The following is an 18,426-nucleotide window of genomic DNA, read 5'->3' as shown; positions in this document are numbered from 1 at the left end:
AACCCTATCAACCTGGGTGGCAACTTTCAGGGATCTATGTACATGGATCCCTCTGCTCATCCACACTACCAAGAATTTTACCATTAGCCAAATATTCTGCATTCCTGTTATTCCTTCCAAAGTGAATCACCTCACACTTCTCTACATTAAACTCCATTTGCCACCTCTCAGCCCAGCTCTGCAGCTTATTAATATCCCTCTGTAACCTGCAACATCCTTCCACACTGTCTACAACTCCACCGACTTTAGTGTCGTCTGCAAATTTACTCACCCAACCTTCTGTGCCCTCCTCTAGGTCATTTATAAAAATAACAAACAGCAACGGCCCCAGAACAGATCCTCGTGGTACGCCACTCGTAACTGAACTCCATTCTGAACATTTGCCATCAACCACCACCCGCTGTCTTCTTTCAACTAGCCAATTTCTGATCCACATCTCTAAATCACCCTCAATCCCCAGCCTCCGTATTTTCTGCAATAGCCGACCGTGGGGAACCTTATCAAACGCTTTACTGAAATCCATATACACCACATCAACTGCTCTACCCTCGTCTACCTGTTCAGTCACCTTCTCAAAGAACTCGATAAGGTTTGTGAGGCATGACCTACCCTTCACAAAACCATGCTGAAGTGGATCAAGGCATTCCGGGAGTATGGGGGTGATGCGCTTCATGATCAGCCTCTCGAAGCACTTCATTACGACTGAAGTCAGGGCCACCGGGCGGAAGTCATTGAGGCACGTTGCCTGGTTCTTCTTTGGTACCGGTATGATGATGGTCTTTTTGAAGCAGGTGGAGACCTCGGAGTGGAGTAGGGACAGGTTAAAGATGTCTGTGAATACCTCTGCCAGCTGGTCCGCGCAGGCTCTGAGTGCACGACCAGGGGTCTCGTCTGGGCACGTCGCCTTCCGCAGGTTCACTTTCAGGAAGGTCGATCTGACTTCAGAAGCTGTGATGGTGGGTATGGGTGAATTATGGGCTGCTGGGGCACCCGACAGTGGATTGTTGGTTACCTGCTCAAACCGAGCATAGAATGCATTGAGTTCATTGGAGATGGTCTCCTTTGGGGTTCAAATACCTGGGGGTCACAATTGCTCCTCCATTTAGGCAGTTGTAGAGGTTAACTGCCCTCAGCAGATTGCTTCCATTGAGTGGGACCTGGCTTGTTGGTCTTCCCTGCCGGTCTCATGGCTGGGTAGGATTGCCTTCATTAAAATTAATGTGTTGCCGAGATTGCTAAACCCCTTGCAGATGTTGTCAATTCTATTTTCAGCCAGAGTTTTAAAGGCGATTTATGGAATGATTAGTTTGTTTATTTGGAATAAGAAGACCTGTCTAAAGTTCACCAAGCTGCACCTCCCATATATTAGATTTACCAACTTGCTTCTCACCTTACGTTCATAAATGATTGGGTTAGGAAGGACCCTATTTTGATTTGACTGGATATATAAGAAGACCTACCGACCTATCGTCTGCAGGTTTCGTTATTTTATGGGGACAGCGAGACAGACTCTGCCAGATGCAAAAATTCTACTCTTAGAGCAGAGAATGGTCTGCAAGCTAAAAGGCAGATCTAAATTGACTTCCGCTGTCTCTCCCATCCAGGGCAGCTTGGACTCCCATGGAGTCTTATGGACCATGGATTCGACACTTGGAGGGATAGAGGCATTTGTAGATTGGGTGATTTTTAGGGATGCCTCCTTGTCATCCTTTGAGCAGCTATGCCAATAATTTGACATCCTGATCCTGAGAAACTCCTTTTTTAAGTATTTGCAACCCAGGGGCTGAACAAGACAACTTTGTGTCTTAACTCCGTGATTTCCTCGGTGGAAAGAGTTCTGCCTTCATTGAAGCCTTACCAGTTAATTAGCAAGTTCTATGATATCTTGTGTTCTAGATCATGTGTTAGTACATTGGATACCTTGTAGTCTCGGGTAAAGACTTGGCAACTAATATTGATGAGGAGACGTGGGGTAGCATTTGGGATTATGTCACCACAATTTATTTCTGTAATAGAATGAAGGAGACTCAGTTTACGATTCTGCACTGTCTGCATATCACGCCGAGTCTGAGACACAGGTTTGATCCTGCTATATCCCTGAAATGTATGCTGCATATTGGCCTGTGTTAAGATTTAATTCTATTGGTCTGGTTCAGTCAGGGAGGTGGAGAAGATATTTGATCGAGCCTTAGAGCTTATTCCTTTGTTACTAATTCTGGGTCTTCAAGCTAGGGGAATTACTGATGTTAATGAACAAAGGCTGTACAACATCCTAGTTTTGCACTCGTAAAAATGTCCTCTGCTCCTGGGCCAGCAACAAGTATCCTTCAATTTAAAACTAAAATAAAATAATTATGAAATACATTCCTATGGAATTTCTGAAATCTGTGATAAGTCTGATGCGTTCTGTAAAATGGGGCCCTCATCTCAAATGTATAGGCTCCACCGTGGCCGATCTTCCCCTGTTGGACTTTCGTTGAGTGATCTTATAAATCTTGATCTTGCAATACATGAATGTGTGCAGCCTAAGATATTATCCTTCTGTATTTATATGATCTTGTCTTCCTTCTTCCCACAATTAGTTCTCCTTTCAATTGATCCGGTACTAAAGCTGGAAGCACTAATTCCATAAACGTGTTGTACCAAACTTATCCTGTCGTGTTTGTTCCCATATTTGCAATAATTCTTGTGCTGTACTGTACCTGTTTTGCATTGATATTGTGTTTTGTTTTATTGCCTTCTTTGTAAAAATTGAAAAAAATCTAATAAAAATATATATTTAAAAAAGGGTCAAGATAGTGGAACGAGCTCATACTCCAAATCAATTATGAGTCCTGAGGGCTTTAACGTGCTTATTTGGAAGATGAGGTGCATCTCCTCCACTTTGTGTTGGGTTTCACTTTAATATTCCAGCAAGCTAAGGATGGACATGTGGGCACGAGAGTAAGATGTAAAGTTGGAATGGCAAGTGATAGAAAGCTTGGAGTCATGCCAGCGGACTTTGTTCCAAATATATGATCAAGTTTTCGTGCCTTAACTTTCTTTTTTGTTAAAAAGCCAATTAGAGACTTGGTTCAAGTCTTTAAAATTCTTAATCTTTGTGCAGAAAAGGTAAGAGATCAGGATGCCTACATACAGCCAATATGTGAAATCCTCACATTGTGTGGGTAAGTGACTGTCTTTCATTGCTACATACTTGTTGTTGAAATACCCAAATGGATTTGGTGACATAGATGTTTGTAGCTGGAGGTAGATTTGCAATATCGTCTCCAACTATTAAATTATTAAATGGGCAGATTTTAAAATAATGCAGATTTCACCTAGTATTTAAACTTTGTATTAAATTTAGGGTTTACTAACAAACTTTTGAAATAATGGCATTCAACATTTTCATTAATTATTTGGATGAATTGAACGTTTCTTAAATTTTCATTTGGCATGAAAATGTGCAAGATAATTTAGTCCCAATGTGTATGCTAACTTGTAGAGAAATTAGAGGAGTGGGTACATATTTGAGAATAAAGACCCTAGTTGACAAAAAATGGTCAAAAAAGGCCCCGACCATTTGTGATCCATAGTGCAGCCAGTGAGCAAAACACAAATATGACTAACAGCTTAGGTGGATTTCAAGGAATAGATGCTCCATAAGGAATGCTACTCAGTTCGACAGCAAATTCGGGATGGCAACAAATTAATAATCGCTTATTGTTACAAGTAGGCTTCAATGAAGTTACTGTGAAAAGCCCCCCATCGCCACATTCCAGCGCTTGTTCGGGAGAGGCCGGTACAGGAATTGAACCCGTGCTGCTGGCCCTGTTCTGCATTACAAGCCAGCTATTTAGCCCACTATGCTAAACCAGCCTCTACTGTGCTAAACCCGCCCCTAAATTCTGGCTTTGCTGGTGATGCCCACAATCGATTAAGTAATTAAATAATAAAGCTAAAACTTATCAGAAGAATTTGCTTAAAGTGAAAACTAGCTGGCAAACAGAATTCTCAAACATTTTTTAACAAGATATTGCCACATTGTCCAATTACAATATGACTGCTCAATATGAGTGATAAAGTAGTCCCAGATGACCATAGGCTGTTTTCCCCTTTGAGGGGAACAGCTGACTGGCGGTGATTTAACGTGAGGATCACCGCAACTCAGGCGAGGGGCAAGGGTGAGGTACAGGAATTGAACCCATGTTGCTGGCCTGCATTCCAAACCAGCTGTCTAGCCAATTGATCTAAGCCAGCCCACAATATGAATGGTAAACGTATGTATGCATGTAATATAGAAATTTAGAACAATAAAAGTTGGCAACAGAAATATAAGCGGAGGTTTTTTTTTAATAGACTACATCAAATGCAAGAAAGTCAGTGATCTTCTCAGATATAACACTGGCATCGACCCAATAATGTGGAAATTTGTCCTGGTATATCCTCATCACAAAAGGCATAACAAATCCAGTCCGACCAATTGCTTCCTCATCAGTCTGCTGTCAATCATCAGCAAAGTGATGGAAGGTCAGAGTCGTTGACAGTGCTGTCAAGCAAAACATTTTCAGCAATAACCTGTTCACAAGTACTCAGTTTGGTTTCTGCCAGAACCAATTGGCTGTAGACCTCGATATAACCATTGTCCAAATATGGATAAAGAATTCTAAAGGTAAAGTGAAAGTGACAGCTCTTGACATCAAGACAGCGTTTGGCTGAGTGTGGCATCATGGAGCCCTAGCTCAATGGGAATCAAGGGGAAAATCTCTTCTCTGGTTGAACTCATATCTGGCACACAGGAAAATTATTGTAGTTATTTGAGGCCCATCATCCCAGCCCAAAGACGTCTCTGCAGGTCTTCCTCAGGGTGGTATCCTGGGCTCAACTATCTTCAGTTGCTTCATCAATGATTTTCCCTTATCAGAAAGTCAGAAGTGGGGATGATTATTGCACAGTGTTCAGTAGCATTCAGGACTCCTCGAGTACTGAAGCAGTGTAGTGCCTGAATGCAGCAAGACCTGTGTCATAATATCCACTCGTGTATAATGAGATGCAGACAGGCAATGATTGACACACAGGATGACCAATGAACACACAACACAGAACAACCAATCACCAGACAGGACACCACCACTATAAAGCCCACAGGGTATTAAGACCCCCGCTCTTTCGGGACACAGATACTGAGACAGTCAGAGTGCACAAGTCAGTGGGCACTATTGCCATGTGGTAGCTAGTAAGTCTGGTCGAGCCAGTAAGAGGTAATCAGTAGGATTAGTAGAGTGTCAACCCACAGCTGACCATGTACAGCAGTTCATAGTTAAATAAAACAGTGTTGGATCATCTCTGGTGTCAGATGTTTGTTTCTAGCTTCCCTGCATCCAGTTGCAGTCGATGTCGAACCAATCTGCCTAACACATCGTGGTACCAGAATGCTATTAATCCTGCGGAACCTACCTCGAGTGAATCTGCAACATCCAGTAAGCGGCCATCCAGCGAAATGGAAAACATCCAGCCTCCTCCGCATCTCCGGCAACCTCGCCGCCAATTGGAAATCTTTAAGCAAAAGTTCCTCCTGTATATCGAGGCCACCGACCTCGAGGCAGCATCAGATGCAAGGAAGATCGCGCTATTTCTCTCGATCGCGGGGGATCACGCTATCCATATCTACAACTCGCGTATGTTTGCCGATGGCAAAGACAAGATGAAGTTCAAAACAGTTCTGCTAAAATTCGACAGCCACTACGACATTGAAGTGAATGAGAGCTTTGAACGGTACATCTTCCAACAGAGGCTTCAGGGTAAGGATGAACCTTTTCAGTCCTTCATGACCCATCTCCGCATCCTGGCGCAGTCATGTAATTATGGCTCAACGGCTGATTCCATGATCCGGGATCAGATTGTTTTCGGGTTCCACTCCAATTCCCTGCGGCAGCAGCTCCTCAAAATCAAACGGCAATCCCTCTCCGTCGCTATCGAGACGTGCGTAGCCCATGAGCAGGCCAAGAATCGTTACTTCCACATCAGGGCGGCAGAAACTGCAAAACTGGCCTCCCACGAGGCAGAACTGGGTGCAGGCCATTGCAAAAATGCAAGGCCTGAGTATCGAAGAGAGTGGCCGTTTCACGCGCTTTTCCCGGGTCCCTATGCATGCGCGGCATGACCGGGTGGACGACGAGGCCGAAAACCCGGTACGTCGACCGACAGCACTGCGCATGTGCCTTGGCGCACGGAACGCGCTGACGTCAGCGTTATGACGTGTCTGAATTGTGGCTCCGCCCATTTAAAGCGGCAATGTCCAGCCAAAGGACGGCGATGCCTACAGTGTGGGAAGCCTGGCCATTACGCGGCCTGCTGCAGGTCCGCTCCGCCGATTATCAGCCAGCGATCCCAGACATGGCGCAGAAGTATCCGCTCGGTACAAGACATGCAGGATGCTGATCCCGACAGCCCAACGGACCCCGATGCTGACTGCATCGAGTCTCCATATCGGGTGGGCATCATAAGCACACACAAGCTGGTCTCCACTGCACCTGCAACCCGCCTTTCAATCCTCAGTGTGGATCCCGACGACGAGTGGTGTGCTATCCTCACAGTCAACCAGGCTCGCATCCGATTTAAACTGGACACCGGTGAGTCTTCGAACCTCACATAGCAGTCAGATCTCGACAGCATCCGTGACCAACCAAGCATTCTTCCACCAGCATGCCAACTCCTTGACTACAATGGCAATGCCATAGCTGCCAGTGGATCGTGTCGGCTAGTGGTATCTCACAAGGAAATCAAGGCAATTTTACAATTCGAGATCGTTCAGCCTAACAGGGCGTCCCTGAATCTGGTCCAGCGAGTCCACACCATGTCCTCGACACCGGCGACTGCCTCGTCCAATGTAAATCTCCAGGCCAAGATAGACGACATTCTCACACAATACTACAACGTGTTTGATGGAATGGGCACGCACCCATATCGCCACAAAATTTTGCTCAAGCCGAACACCACCCCAGTGATCCATGCACCATGCCGGGTGCCGGCTCCTCTCAAAGGTCATCTGAAAAAGCAGCTGCAAGACCTCCACGACCAGGGCATCATCTCAAAGGTCACGGAACCAACAGACTGGGTCAGCTCCATGGTCTGCGTAAAAAAACCACCTGGTGAACACCGCATTTGCATTGATCCCAAAGACCTGAACCGCAATATCATGCGAGAGCACTACCCGATCCCGAAGCGTGAAGAGTTAATCAGTGAGATGGCTCATGCCAAATTCTTCACCAAGCTGGACGCTTCCCGTGGCTTCTGGTAAATACAGCTGGACTCGTCCAATCGGAAGCTGTGCACATTTAACACTCCATTCGGCCGCTATTGTACAACCGCATGCCCTTCAGTATCATATCAGCTTCCGAAGTATTTCATCGCATCATGGAGCAAATGATGGAGGGCATCGAGGGGGTGCTGGTCTATGTGGACGACGTGATCATCTGGTCTACAACGCCCGAGGATCACATTGCCCGCCTCAGTTCTTCCAGCGGATTCATGAAAATGGCCTCCAGCTCAACAGGGCCAAATGCTCATTTGGTCAATCCGCTATCAGGTTTCTGGGTGACCACCATTTCACAGCAGGGTGTGCAACCTGACGCCGACAAGGTGCTGCCAATCAACGCCATGAAGACCCCGGAGGACAAGAAGGCGGTCCTCCGCTCGGGAAATTCATTCCCAATTTGGCAGCCCACACCACGGCCCTCCGGCATCCCATAAAGAAGTGAACAGTGTTCCAGTGGCTGCCCGCCCATGAAAAGGAGTTGCTCGAGCAAAAGGCGAAGCTCACCACAGCCCCAGTACTGGCGTTCTTTGACCCAACCAAGGACACCAAGATATCTACTGACGCTAGCCAGGACGGCATTGGGGCGGTGCTCCTCCAGCGAGACGACTCCTCGTCCTGGGCTCCAGTGGCATATGCCTCCAGGGCCATGACGCCGACCTAGCAACGGTATGCCCACATCGAGAAGGAGTGCTTGGGTCTCCTGACAGGAATATCAAGTTTCATGACTACATATACGGCCTGCCGAAGTTCACGGTGGAAAGAGACCATAGGCCTATAGTCCACATAATCCAGAAGGATTTAAATGATATGACACCTCGGCTACAGCAAATTCTTCTTCATCTCCGCCGATATGACTTCGAACTCGTTCACACACCGGGTAAGGAGCTGATCATCGCGGATGCCCTATCCCGGTCCATCACTACGCCGTGTGAACAGGGCGACTTCATCTGCCACATAGAGGCACAGGTGCAGTTGTTTGCCAGCAACCTACCAGCCACTGATGAACGTGTGGTCCAAATACGTGAAGAAACTGCCAAGGATCCCCTACTGCAGCGCGTGATGCAACACCTCGCCCATGGCTGGCAAAAGGGGCAATGTCCCCAGTTCTTTAATGTTAAGGACGAGTTAACGGTCATTGAGGGAATCCTTCTTAAACTGGATAGGATCATTATTCCTCAAAGCATGCAGGCTATGGTGCTCAGACAGATCCATGAGGGTCACCTTGGGGTCGAAAAATGTCGACGCAGAGCTCGGGGGGCGGTTTATTGGCCGGGCATCAACCAGGACATTGCTAACAGGGTCCTCAACTGTCCAACCTGCCAGACGTTTCAACCGGCTCAGCCCAAAGAAACACTGCAACAGCACAAGATTGTGACCTCTCCGTGGTCTAAAGTGGGGTCAGCCTTTGACCTTTGCCATCTAGAACAAGGGCTTGGGAACGCCACCAACTGCATATTCCTCTCCAAGTCACACACTATGCTGACGTGGTTCTATATCACCATTCCCCTTCACTGTCACTGGGTTAAAATCATGAAACTTCCTTCCTAACAATACTGTCGATGTATTCACACCAGATAAACTGCAGGAGTTCAAGAAGGCAGCTCACCAGTACCTTCTCAAGAACATTTAGCGATGAGCAACAAATGCTGGCTTTCCAGCGATGCTCATAGCCTATGAATGAATTTTTAAAAAAGCAAAGGCATATATGTTTATACAAAAAGCTCTCTGAAGTTTTACATGGTAAAAAAATATTAATAAAATATAAGTAGTGATGCTTACATATTCAGAATTTTAAGTTTATAAAGATTTTTACCTGGTATCGCTCTTCTTGTTTTCATCAGCTTACCGTTTTTAAAGGAGAAGGCTTCTGATGAGTCTAACTTTGCCCAAGTTGTATCTGAGTCTATTTCGCAAATGGGTATGTTTTTAAAAAGTTAAACATTTCAGTGGCTTTACTACAAAATGAGAGGGGCCTTATTGTTGGAGGGGACAGTGTGAAACAGACTGGTATGCTCGAGGAGATACTTGTTAGGAAGGAAGATGTGTTGGGCATTTTGAAAAACTTGAGGATAGATAAGTCCCCCGGGCCTGACGGGATATATCCAAGGATTCTATGGGAAGCAAGAGATGAAATTGCAGAGCCATTGGCAATGATCTTTTCGTCCTCACTGTCAACAGGCGTGGTACCAGGGGATTGGAGAGTGGCGAATGTCATGCCCCTGTTCAAAAAAGGGAATAGGGATAACCCTGGGAATTGCAGGCCAGTTAGTCTTACTTCGGTGGTGGGCAAAGTAATGGAAAGGGTACTGAGGGATAGGATTTCTGAGCATCTGGAAAGACACTGCTTGATTAGGGATAGTCAGCACGGATTTGTGAGGGGTAGGTCTTGCCTTACAAGTCTTATTGAATTCTTTGAGGAGGTGACCAAGCATGGGGATGAAGTTAAAGCAGTGGATGTAGTGTACATGGATTTTAGTAAGGCATTTGATAAGGTTCCCCATGGTAGGCTTATGCAGAAAGTAAAGAGGCATGGGATAGTGGGAAATTTGGCCAGTTGGATAACAAACTGGCTAACCAATAGAAGTCAGAGAGTGGTGGTGGATGGCAAATATTGAGCTTGGAGCCAAGTTACCAGTGGCGTACCGAAGGGATCAGTTCTGGGTCCTCTGCTGTTTGTGATTTTCATTAATGACTTGGATGAGGCAGTTGAAGGGTGGGTCAGTAAATTTTCAGACGATACAAAGATTGGTGGAGTTGTGGATAGTGAGGAGGGCTGTTGTCGGCTGCAAAGAGACATAGATGGGATGCAGAGCTGGGATGAGAAGTGACAGATGGAGTTTAACCATGAAAAGTTGTCCATTTTGGAAGGACAAATATGAATGCGGAATACAGGGTTAACAGTAGGGTTCTTGGCAATGTGAAGGAGCAGAGAGATCTTGGGGTCTATGTTCATAGATCTTTGAAAGTTGCCACTCAAGTGGATAGAGCTGTGAAGAAGGCCTATGGTGTGGTAGCGTTCATTAGCAGAGGGATTTAATTTAAGAGCCGTGAGGTGATGATGCAGCTGTACAAAACCTTGGTAAGGCCACATTTGGTGTACTGTGTGCAGTTCTGGTCATCTCATTTTACGAAGGATGTAGAAGCTTTGGAAAAGGTGCAAAGGAGATTTACCAGGATGTTGCCTGGAATGGAGAATAGGTCTTACGAGGAAAGGTTGAGGGTGCTAGGCCTTTTCTCATTAGAACGGAGAAGGATGAGGGGTGACTTGATAGAGGTTTATAAGATGATCAGGGGAATAGATAGAGTAGACAGTCAGAGACTTTTTCACTGGGTGGAACAAACCATTACAAGGGGACATAAATTTAAGGTGAATGCTGGAAGATATAGGGGGGATGTCAGAGGTAGGTTCTTTACCCAGAGAGTAGTGGGGGCATGGAATGCACTGCCTGTGGAAGTAGTTGAGTCGGAAACATTAGGGACCTTCAAGCGGCTATTGGATAGGTACATGGATTACGGTAGAATAATGGAGTGTAGATTAATTTGTTCTTAAGGGCAGCACGGTAGCATTGTGGATAGCACAATTGCTTCACAGCTCCAGGGTCCCAGGTTCGATTCCGGCTTGGGTTACTGTCTGTGCGGAGTCTGCACATCATCCCCGTGTGTGCATGGGTTTCCTCCGGGTGCTCCGGTTTCCTCCCACAGTCCAAAGATGTGCAGGTTAGGTGGTTTGGCTATGATAAATTGCCCTTAGTGTCCAAAATTGCCTTTAGTGTTGGATGGGGTTACTGGGTTATGGGGATAGGGTGGAGGTGTTGACGTTGGGTAGGGTGCTCTTTCCAAGAGCCGGTGCAGACTCGATGGGCCGAATGGCCTCCTTCTGCACTGTAAATTCAATGATAATCTGTGATTAATCTAGGACAAAGGTTTGGCACAATATCATTCGCTGAAGGGCCTGTTCTGTGCTGTATTTTTCTATGTTCTATGTTCTAAAAGCCTATATAATAGTACGAATGTAAAATTCCACAGTTGTTTTATGTATGGTAATATATTTTATGTAACTGAATAAGTAACTATGAATGGCAAGAACAATAAAATGTCAGTGTTCATTTTGATTTCTCTGCTCATTAAACCCTTCTTTTATCATACAACATTCCTTTCCCCAGAATGTATACACATGTTGCGAGTTACTTGATATTTCCACCCTTTCACTCAGAACAAATGCAAATGAGTGAATTCTGCAAAATGATTGTTTTGTTTTTCTCCAATTCCTTCATTTGGGGAATTTATTTGCCTCTCGGTACAACTAGCGTGAAAAATATACGTGTGGGATTTCCGGTGACAACATGCAGAAGGAGGTTGCATGTAAGGTATCTCCTGCTGGAGTCCATGGTTTTTGGTTCGTTTCATCCGGTTCCCGGGACTAATTGGTGAGCAAATTCATCCCATTTGAAAGCCTTTTGTGTGAGGATGTCAAAAGGCACAAAAACAATATTAGAAAGAAAGGTGTGAGCAGTAGCCCTTCTGAGGAATTGAGCAAGGTGCGGAGTCCTGCTGGATTGAAGATGCGGAGGCAAGCTTGTCTGATGGGGCCGTACCTATCACATTGAACAAGCCGAAGGAGGTAATGGCTGTTAAATTTGAAAGACAATTTGGCAAGCATTTTGAGAGGCAAGGGAGAGAAATGGTGGAGACCCTCAAAGAATTGATGGATGATGCATTGGTCCAGATAAAGGAGGCTTTGGGGAAGACTTGGGAGGCAGTGCTGGAGCAGGGTGAGGTGTTGAAGGGGGTGGATGAAAAACATTAGTGACAGTGATCAGCTTGCCTTGCTGGATACCAGGCTGTGGAATGTGGAGCACAGGAACAAGGGCCTGAGAGCTAAGGCCAAGGACTTGAGGAACAGGTTGAGGTGGCAGAATCTCAAGATTGAGAGGTTGCCTGTATATTTTGAGGCAATGTTTATGAAGTTGATGGGGAATGAGGATCAGGTACCCCCCCCCCCCCCCCCCCCCCCCCCCCGCATTGAGCTGGATCGGGCCCATTGAGCACTCTAGGCGGAACCACAGGCGAATGAGCCACCATGAGCATTGATAACATGTTTTCACATCGTTCAGACATATGGGGGGGGGGGGGGGGGGGGGGGTGTTCCTGAAGTGGGCCAAGGAGAATCGGAAGGTTCGGAGGGAGGGCAACAGTATTCAAATTTACCAAGATATCGTGGTGGAATTGGCAAGGAGGCAGGCGGCCTTTAATAAGGCGAAGTCAGCGCTTTTTAAGAGCGGTGTGCAGTTTGGTGCAGTGTATCCGGCAAGGCTGAGGGTTAGGCATAATGCCTCAGACCATGGCCGGGATTCTCCGGAATCCCGGCCAAGTGTTGATGCCGGCGTAAATACCGTTGTGTATGCCAGCGTCAACGGGCCTCCTGGCCCAGCAATTCATTGTTCCTTAGGGGGCTAGCACGGCGTGGAGTGCTGCACACGGCTCCGGCGCCAGAATGGTCGGCACGAGTTCGCGCATGCCGCGACGGTCGTCTCCGCGGCGGCGCATGCGTGTGGTTGCCGTCTCTGCGCCAGCGTGGAGCAACCTGTCGGACCTTACAGTGGGCCGCGCAGAAGGAGGTAGGGCCCCTCCAGATAGTGTACCGGGTGGTACTAGGTTTGAACCACGCCGCCAGCACTTGGCGGAACTCGGCGGGAGTTTCGCCCATCGCCCGCGGAGAATCGCCATGGGGGCCTATTTCAGCGGCCCCCGACCCCAACCAACGGCGCTCCGGCGACCGCGGGGGCGCGATTGGCGGCGAATCTCTGGTCACCTGAGAATCGCGTCCCAGTGTAGGAGTGGTGTGGCGGGAATTTCCATCTCCTGTAAATCCCATCCAACCCCCTCACCCCGGCGCTAACCAATGATTCCCACACAGTGTCGTCACCACTGACATGTGCCCCAGTTGAAAGTGCCTCCTCAGCTGGTTCCAAATTTTTATGAATGAATTGACCACTGGACTACTCATGTACTTCCTCGGGGCGAATGGCAGCGCGGCCATCATAAGGGCCCTCAAGCTTGTCCCGTTACAAGACTCCTCCTCTAACTTGATCCAATCTGTCCCGTCCCCCCGCTGAGTGGAACACTTGCCCCACCCACCCCTTCCTCAGCCTCACCTGGGGCTGGATTCTCCGTTCCTGAGACTAAGAGCTGATGCCAGGGCAGGGATCATGGAATTTCACGACGGCAAAACTGGTGCTCAACCTGGACCGATTCAGTGACTGTGGAGGGTTTAGCACCGGCGCCATGTGGAACACAATCGATTCCAATGAAAAATGGTGCGGGATTCGTCGGGTCCATGATAGATACTCGGGAGCCTGACAAGCTGCAGCCGCACATACACATTACAATCCCCACACACACTCATCCCAGCCAATAAGATGGTACTGGTTGTGCTGGAGCTTGCCCATACAGCTGATGGGTTTGCTGGGGCCAGAGGGCACCTAGGGGGGCCCTACAACCTGTAGCACTAAGTTCACCGTGGGCTGTTAGCAGCATGTGCAGCTCCACGGCTGCCTTTCCAGCTGCGGCAATGGTGTTCCGTGTCCGTCCACCCCGACCCCACAGCCCACCTCCTGGCCACACCCTGCTACTCCCCCCGGCCCTGGCAGAAGGTCCCCGGCTAGCGGCACAACTGTCAGCAAACTATGGCAATGTTGGACACTTTCCCTCCCTCAGCAGCCATGACGCAGGATTCGCGATTTTTAAAAGCAAACGTGAACTGAGCCGTCGGGAATTTGGTCCATCCTAGGCAGAGAATGGCGGAGGCCCTGGAGAATACTGGGTGGGAATCGGCGGGGCGGGCAACTCCAGCGCTGAGGAGTGGCATGAACTACTCCAGCGTTCTGCCGCCCCAAGGGTGTGGAATCCTCCGCACCCTCAGGGGCTAGGCTGGCGCTGGAGTGGTTTGCGCCGCGCCAGCCGGCGGGGAAGGGGTTTGGCGCCACGCTAACCAGTGTGTGCTGGCATCATCCCAGCACATGCGCAGGGGGGGTTCATTTTGCTGTGGTCTTCCGCGATGGCCGACGCAGAAGAATGGAGTGACCCCACGTCACAGGCCCGCCTGCGGATCAGTGGGCCCCGATCGCCGGCCAAGCCACCGTGGGGGCACCTCTCGGGGCCAGATCCTCCCGCGCCCCCCCCCGAGTACACCGGAGGCTGCCCACGCAGCCAGGTCCCGCCGGCAAATACCTGGTGTAACACCTGGTCCTGACAAGTGTGTATTTGATGCTATGGACCTCGGCCAAAGGGGTAACTCTTTCAGGGAGTTTCCCCCATAGTCCATTGGAGGGTCACCCTCCCACCCACAATGCAAGATGTGTCCTCCCCACCCCTACCAAACTCCTTCCACCACCCCCCACCAGAAACCCCCTAATTAATGTGAGTCCCCCCACAGATCCCCTAAATAAAGAGAGCCCCCACAGACTCCCCAGAAGAGAGGCCCCTGTCAGGAAGCCCCCCAGAAGAGAGACCGTGGGCGGGATTCTCCCTTCTGGGGACTAAGACCACACGCCCATCGGAAAACGGGCGAGAATCACTCTGGACATTTTCTAGAAAGTCAGGTGTGATTTTCCGTTTTCAAGGGGGCTAGCAGGGCCCCGACATGCGTCCCGCAGCTCTCGCTGCCGGCAGGGCCCTGCAGTCACGTATGCTTGGCCGCGCATGTGCACAGCGGCCGGCCGTGGGTCCACGCATGCGCGTGGCGTCCATCTTTGTGCCGGTCCCCACGCAACATGGCGGAACCCTACAGGGTTCCGGCGTGGAGGAACATCACCCCCCCCCCCCCCCCCCGCCATGAGCTCACCCGCCGATCGGTAGTCCCCGATCGCGGGCCTGGCCACCGTGGAGGCCCCCCACGGAGTTGGATCTCCCCGCGCCCCCACCAAGACAGACCCCACAGCCAGAACGCCGAGGTTCCGCTGAGTGGGACCACATGTGAACCAGACCAGTGGCATTCAGCGGAACACGGCGGGCACTCAGCCCGTTGAGCATGGGGAATTGCTGTGGGGGCTGCTTTCAACGGTCCCGACCGGCACAGTATAGCCCGCGCGCCTGGCGGGTCCGTGGGGAATCGCAGAAGTGCCGTCGCGTGGATTTCCGATGTGAATGGCTATTCTCCGCCCCCGTGTCGGGCATGATTCCGGCACAGGAGGGTCGGAGAAACCCGCCCCATGTCTACGTGCTAGAGAGCAGTCCAGACAGACAGCGTGATTCAACAGAAAAAAATCTATGACTGCTTTTAGACATGTTTAGTGGGGTTTTTACTCAGCGGCTACAGCAGGAAAGGATCCTTGCAGATGGGATGCCATTTTGGAAAGCTGCTGCAGTCCCCCCACCGTCTTCCACAACCTTCCCCCCCGGTTTTCAACCCCACCATACCTCCATCCTCAGGGAGCACCCTGAGAACGCTCCATTACTCCCCTCCACCTGGACAAGCTGCACCCCGACCTGGTCCCTGGCAGTGCCAACCTGGCACCTGGTCACCCTGACACTGCCACCCTGGCATGTCCCTGCCAGGCTGGCACCTTTACCTTGGCATCCTGGCAGTGTCAGAGTGAGGGTGCCCGGGTGGCACTGTCAGGGTGCCCGAGTGGCACTGCCAGGGTGTCAGGCTGGGAGTGTCAAGGTGCATAGGTTCCAGAAGGAGTGCTTGGGTGCCACCCTGCCCTCTCTCTGACCTCCAGGGGTCACTAATGGCTTGGGAGATGCCCCAGGTGCCATTGTGACTGGAAACCAGGACTAATTGATGCCCTGGAGATGTTTCCCAGGCACTGACATTAGGCCCCTGACCCAGGGAGAATCCCACAAACGTCTATTTAAATTAGTCTAATGACTCATTTAAGTATGCAGATCTGGATCACGCCAAGTGAAGGTAAGATCAGATCATGCTGTCTTATGAGATTTTGTGAAATCTCGCGAGGCGTTTTGTGTGTCGCAAATCTCGCGAAAGGTCTCTTGCGAGATTTAGCATCCATGCCGAGGGCACTGGAAAATATCACTGCTATAACACTGACCTGGGCAATACACCTGCTGGCTCAGGCACAGGAAGCAGCACTTGCCCAGTCCTGGAAAGAGAAAACTAATCAGATGGGTTTATACTCCCTCAGATGTTTAATCTGCAAGCCATTCATTAATTTCTCTTTGTTATAGCTTTTATAAGGTTGTGACTGACAGCATCCACGCACCTCCAGTTGTCAGCATTGTTCCATTCATCTCCCCTCATGGTTGAATAACTTGAAGGGGTAACTGAGAAACTAAACACAATGTTTATAAATATCAAACTTTTATAGACAGCTCCTGGACCACTTCAAGCAGAGAAGTGTGTTCCATTCATCTCCCTTCACGGTTGAGTGACCTTGAAGTGGTCAGGTAGAAACCAACAGCACATAACTCTGTTTGAACAAAGTCTCCAAACAGAGAATCCTGCCCATGGTCACAACATAAACAAACTTTTTCTGTTAGGTTCCATTGTAGAATTCATGGGATAGATTTTCACCTTTACCAGGTAGAGTGCAGGAAAGAAAATCTGGCAGGACGTATTGTACGTTATTTTACAAAATGTGCTAGATTTTCAATCACTTAATTTCAAGTGAAGCAAAATCGGACAGGTTCTATTACGAATTAGATACAGCAGAGAAATAGGCCATTGAGCCCAACAGGCCCATGCTTGTATTTAAGCTATATAGGTGCATCCACTATCCTTCTTCATCACACCCCATTCCTAGATTATTCATTTCTTTACTCCTGCATGTGGTTACCTAGTTTCCCCTTTAATGCGTTTATGTGATACACTTCAATTCCACCATGTGGCAGAGAGTTCCAGATTCTGTGACACTGTATTCTGCACCAGTATTGTATTTCTGATTTCTCCCAGGTGATGTTTAATATCCAAGCAGTTAAGGAACAAATTGAAACCATTACATTTAAAAAATGATGTATTGAAAATGTAGGGAATGAAACTTTTGAAAAGCAGGAATGGAACATGTGTCGGCTTTGGGAGGCACAGATGAAATGCAATACCAATGCCTCTGCTGCTAATATTTCTAACTTTCCAGTGGCAGAGAGTTGAGTTCAGTAACAGTAAGAGTTTTGGGCAGCTCATCAAGCCATCCATATTATCCCCTTAGTGCATTTCTAATAACCTGAAAAGTAACTTGATTGTCACCATTTCTAATATTAAAAAAATGGAAATTAAGCACAATAATTTGAGTTCAGAGTTGAGTTCAGGAGTAAGGAAAAGGGCAGTATTGCAACCAATGATTCTCATCAATTCTCTTGACAGGTTATTTACTGAGAGTACCCAGTGCAAAGGTCCGATTACAACTCTGTGACTCCATAATAAGACTGTATTCCAAAGAACCACCCAAACAGGAATTTGAAGGTATTCTAGTGCAATTTAGTCACTACACACTCTTTTTGCTTTATTTAATTCAAGTTTTTGCCAAAAATGTATTTACCGTGTCAGATTTTCTGTGAACCTTCTGTAGTCTTAATTGGGTGCAAGCTAATTACTTTCAAACAGATTTTTGTTTTGTTACTCAGATCTTTCAATTAGCACAACTTTTTTTCAGGATATTATCCAACTAGTAAGAGCTACAATATGCAAATGATTGAAGAGAGTGGTGTGGTAGAAACCCTGGTAATGGGCCTTGCTCTAGTTGGAAGTCAACCAGAGGTAAAGTTACAGATAATGCAGACTTTGCAGTGTCTTTCACGTTCATCTGGTAGGTATTTACTCAACTATTTGCAGTATATTTTGATTTATAACAGCTTATTCTGATGTCTATTAACTTGTTTTTGGAATGAAGATGTAAATTGCAAAGTGTCTGCAGAATTTGGCATCAACCCCCTTTTCAAATTTATTGGATAATATTTATATCTATTATATTTGTTTTAAATTACAGCACTATTATCTAAAGCTATTGTATGGATGCACTTATGTAAGAATGTCATTAACATGGCTATGATCGATTGATTTATAAAAGCAGCTATGAGGCATCATATACTGTATGGAAAGCTTTGTTCTCCCCATTTTTTATACACTAGTGGACTACTGTAAATCAGCCCAAAACAGTTGTAAAACTCTC

The 18,426-nt window shown here is 47.8% G+C and overlaps 1 protein-coding gene across 3 annotated transcripts in view; it reads left to right on the top strand.

Annotated features, from left to right (window-relative positions):
* Positions 1-18,426, top strand: part of LOC119966403 (cilia- and flagella-associated protein 69-like) — a 181,266-nt gene that overhangs the window by 35,053 nt on the left and 127,787 nt on the right. For 2 of the 3 annotated variants that reach the window (XM_038798012.1, XM_038798011.1), the window contains exons 4-7: positions 3,058-3,167; positions 9,142-9,218; positions 17,622-17,720; positions 17,911-18,063. In XM_038798012.1, coding sequence (XP_038653940.1) covers positions 3,058-3,167; positions 9,142-9,218; positions 17,622-17,720; positions 17,911-18,063 — 439 coding nt within the window. The remainder of the gene's footprint in view (positions 1-3,057; positions 3,168-9,141; positions 9,219-17,621; positions 17,721-17,910; positions 18,064-18,426) is intronic. The other variant, XM_038798013.1, reaches the window with a different exon arrangement.

Source organism: Scyliorhinus canicula, chromosome 5, assembly GCF_902713615.1.
Source record: "Scyliorhinus canicula chromosome 5, sScyCan1.1, whole genome shotgun sequence".
In the NCBI taxonomy this organism is placed as follows: Eukaryota; Metazoa; Chordata; class Chondrichthyes; order Carcharhiniformes; family Scyliorhinidae; genus Scyliorhinus; species Scyliorhinus canicula.
Note: the sequence above shows the minus strand (reverse complement) of the source record. Positions and strands in the feature narration are given on the sequence as shown.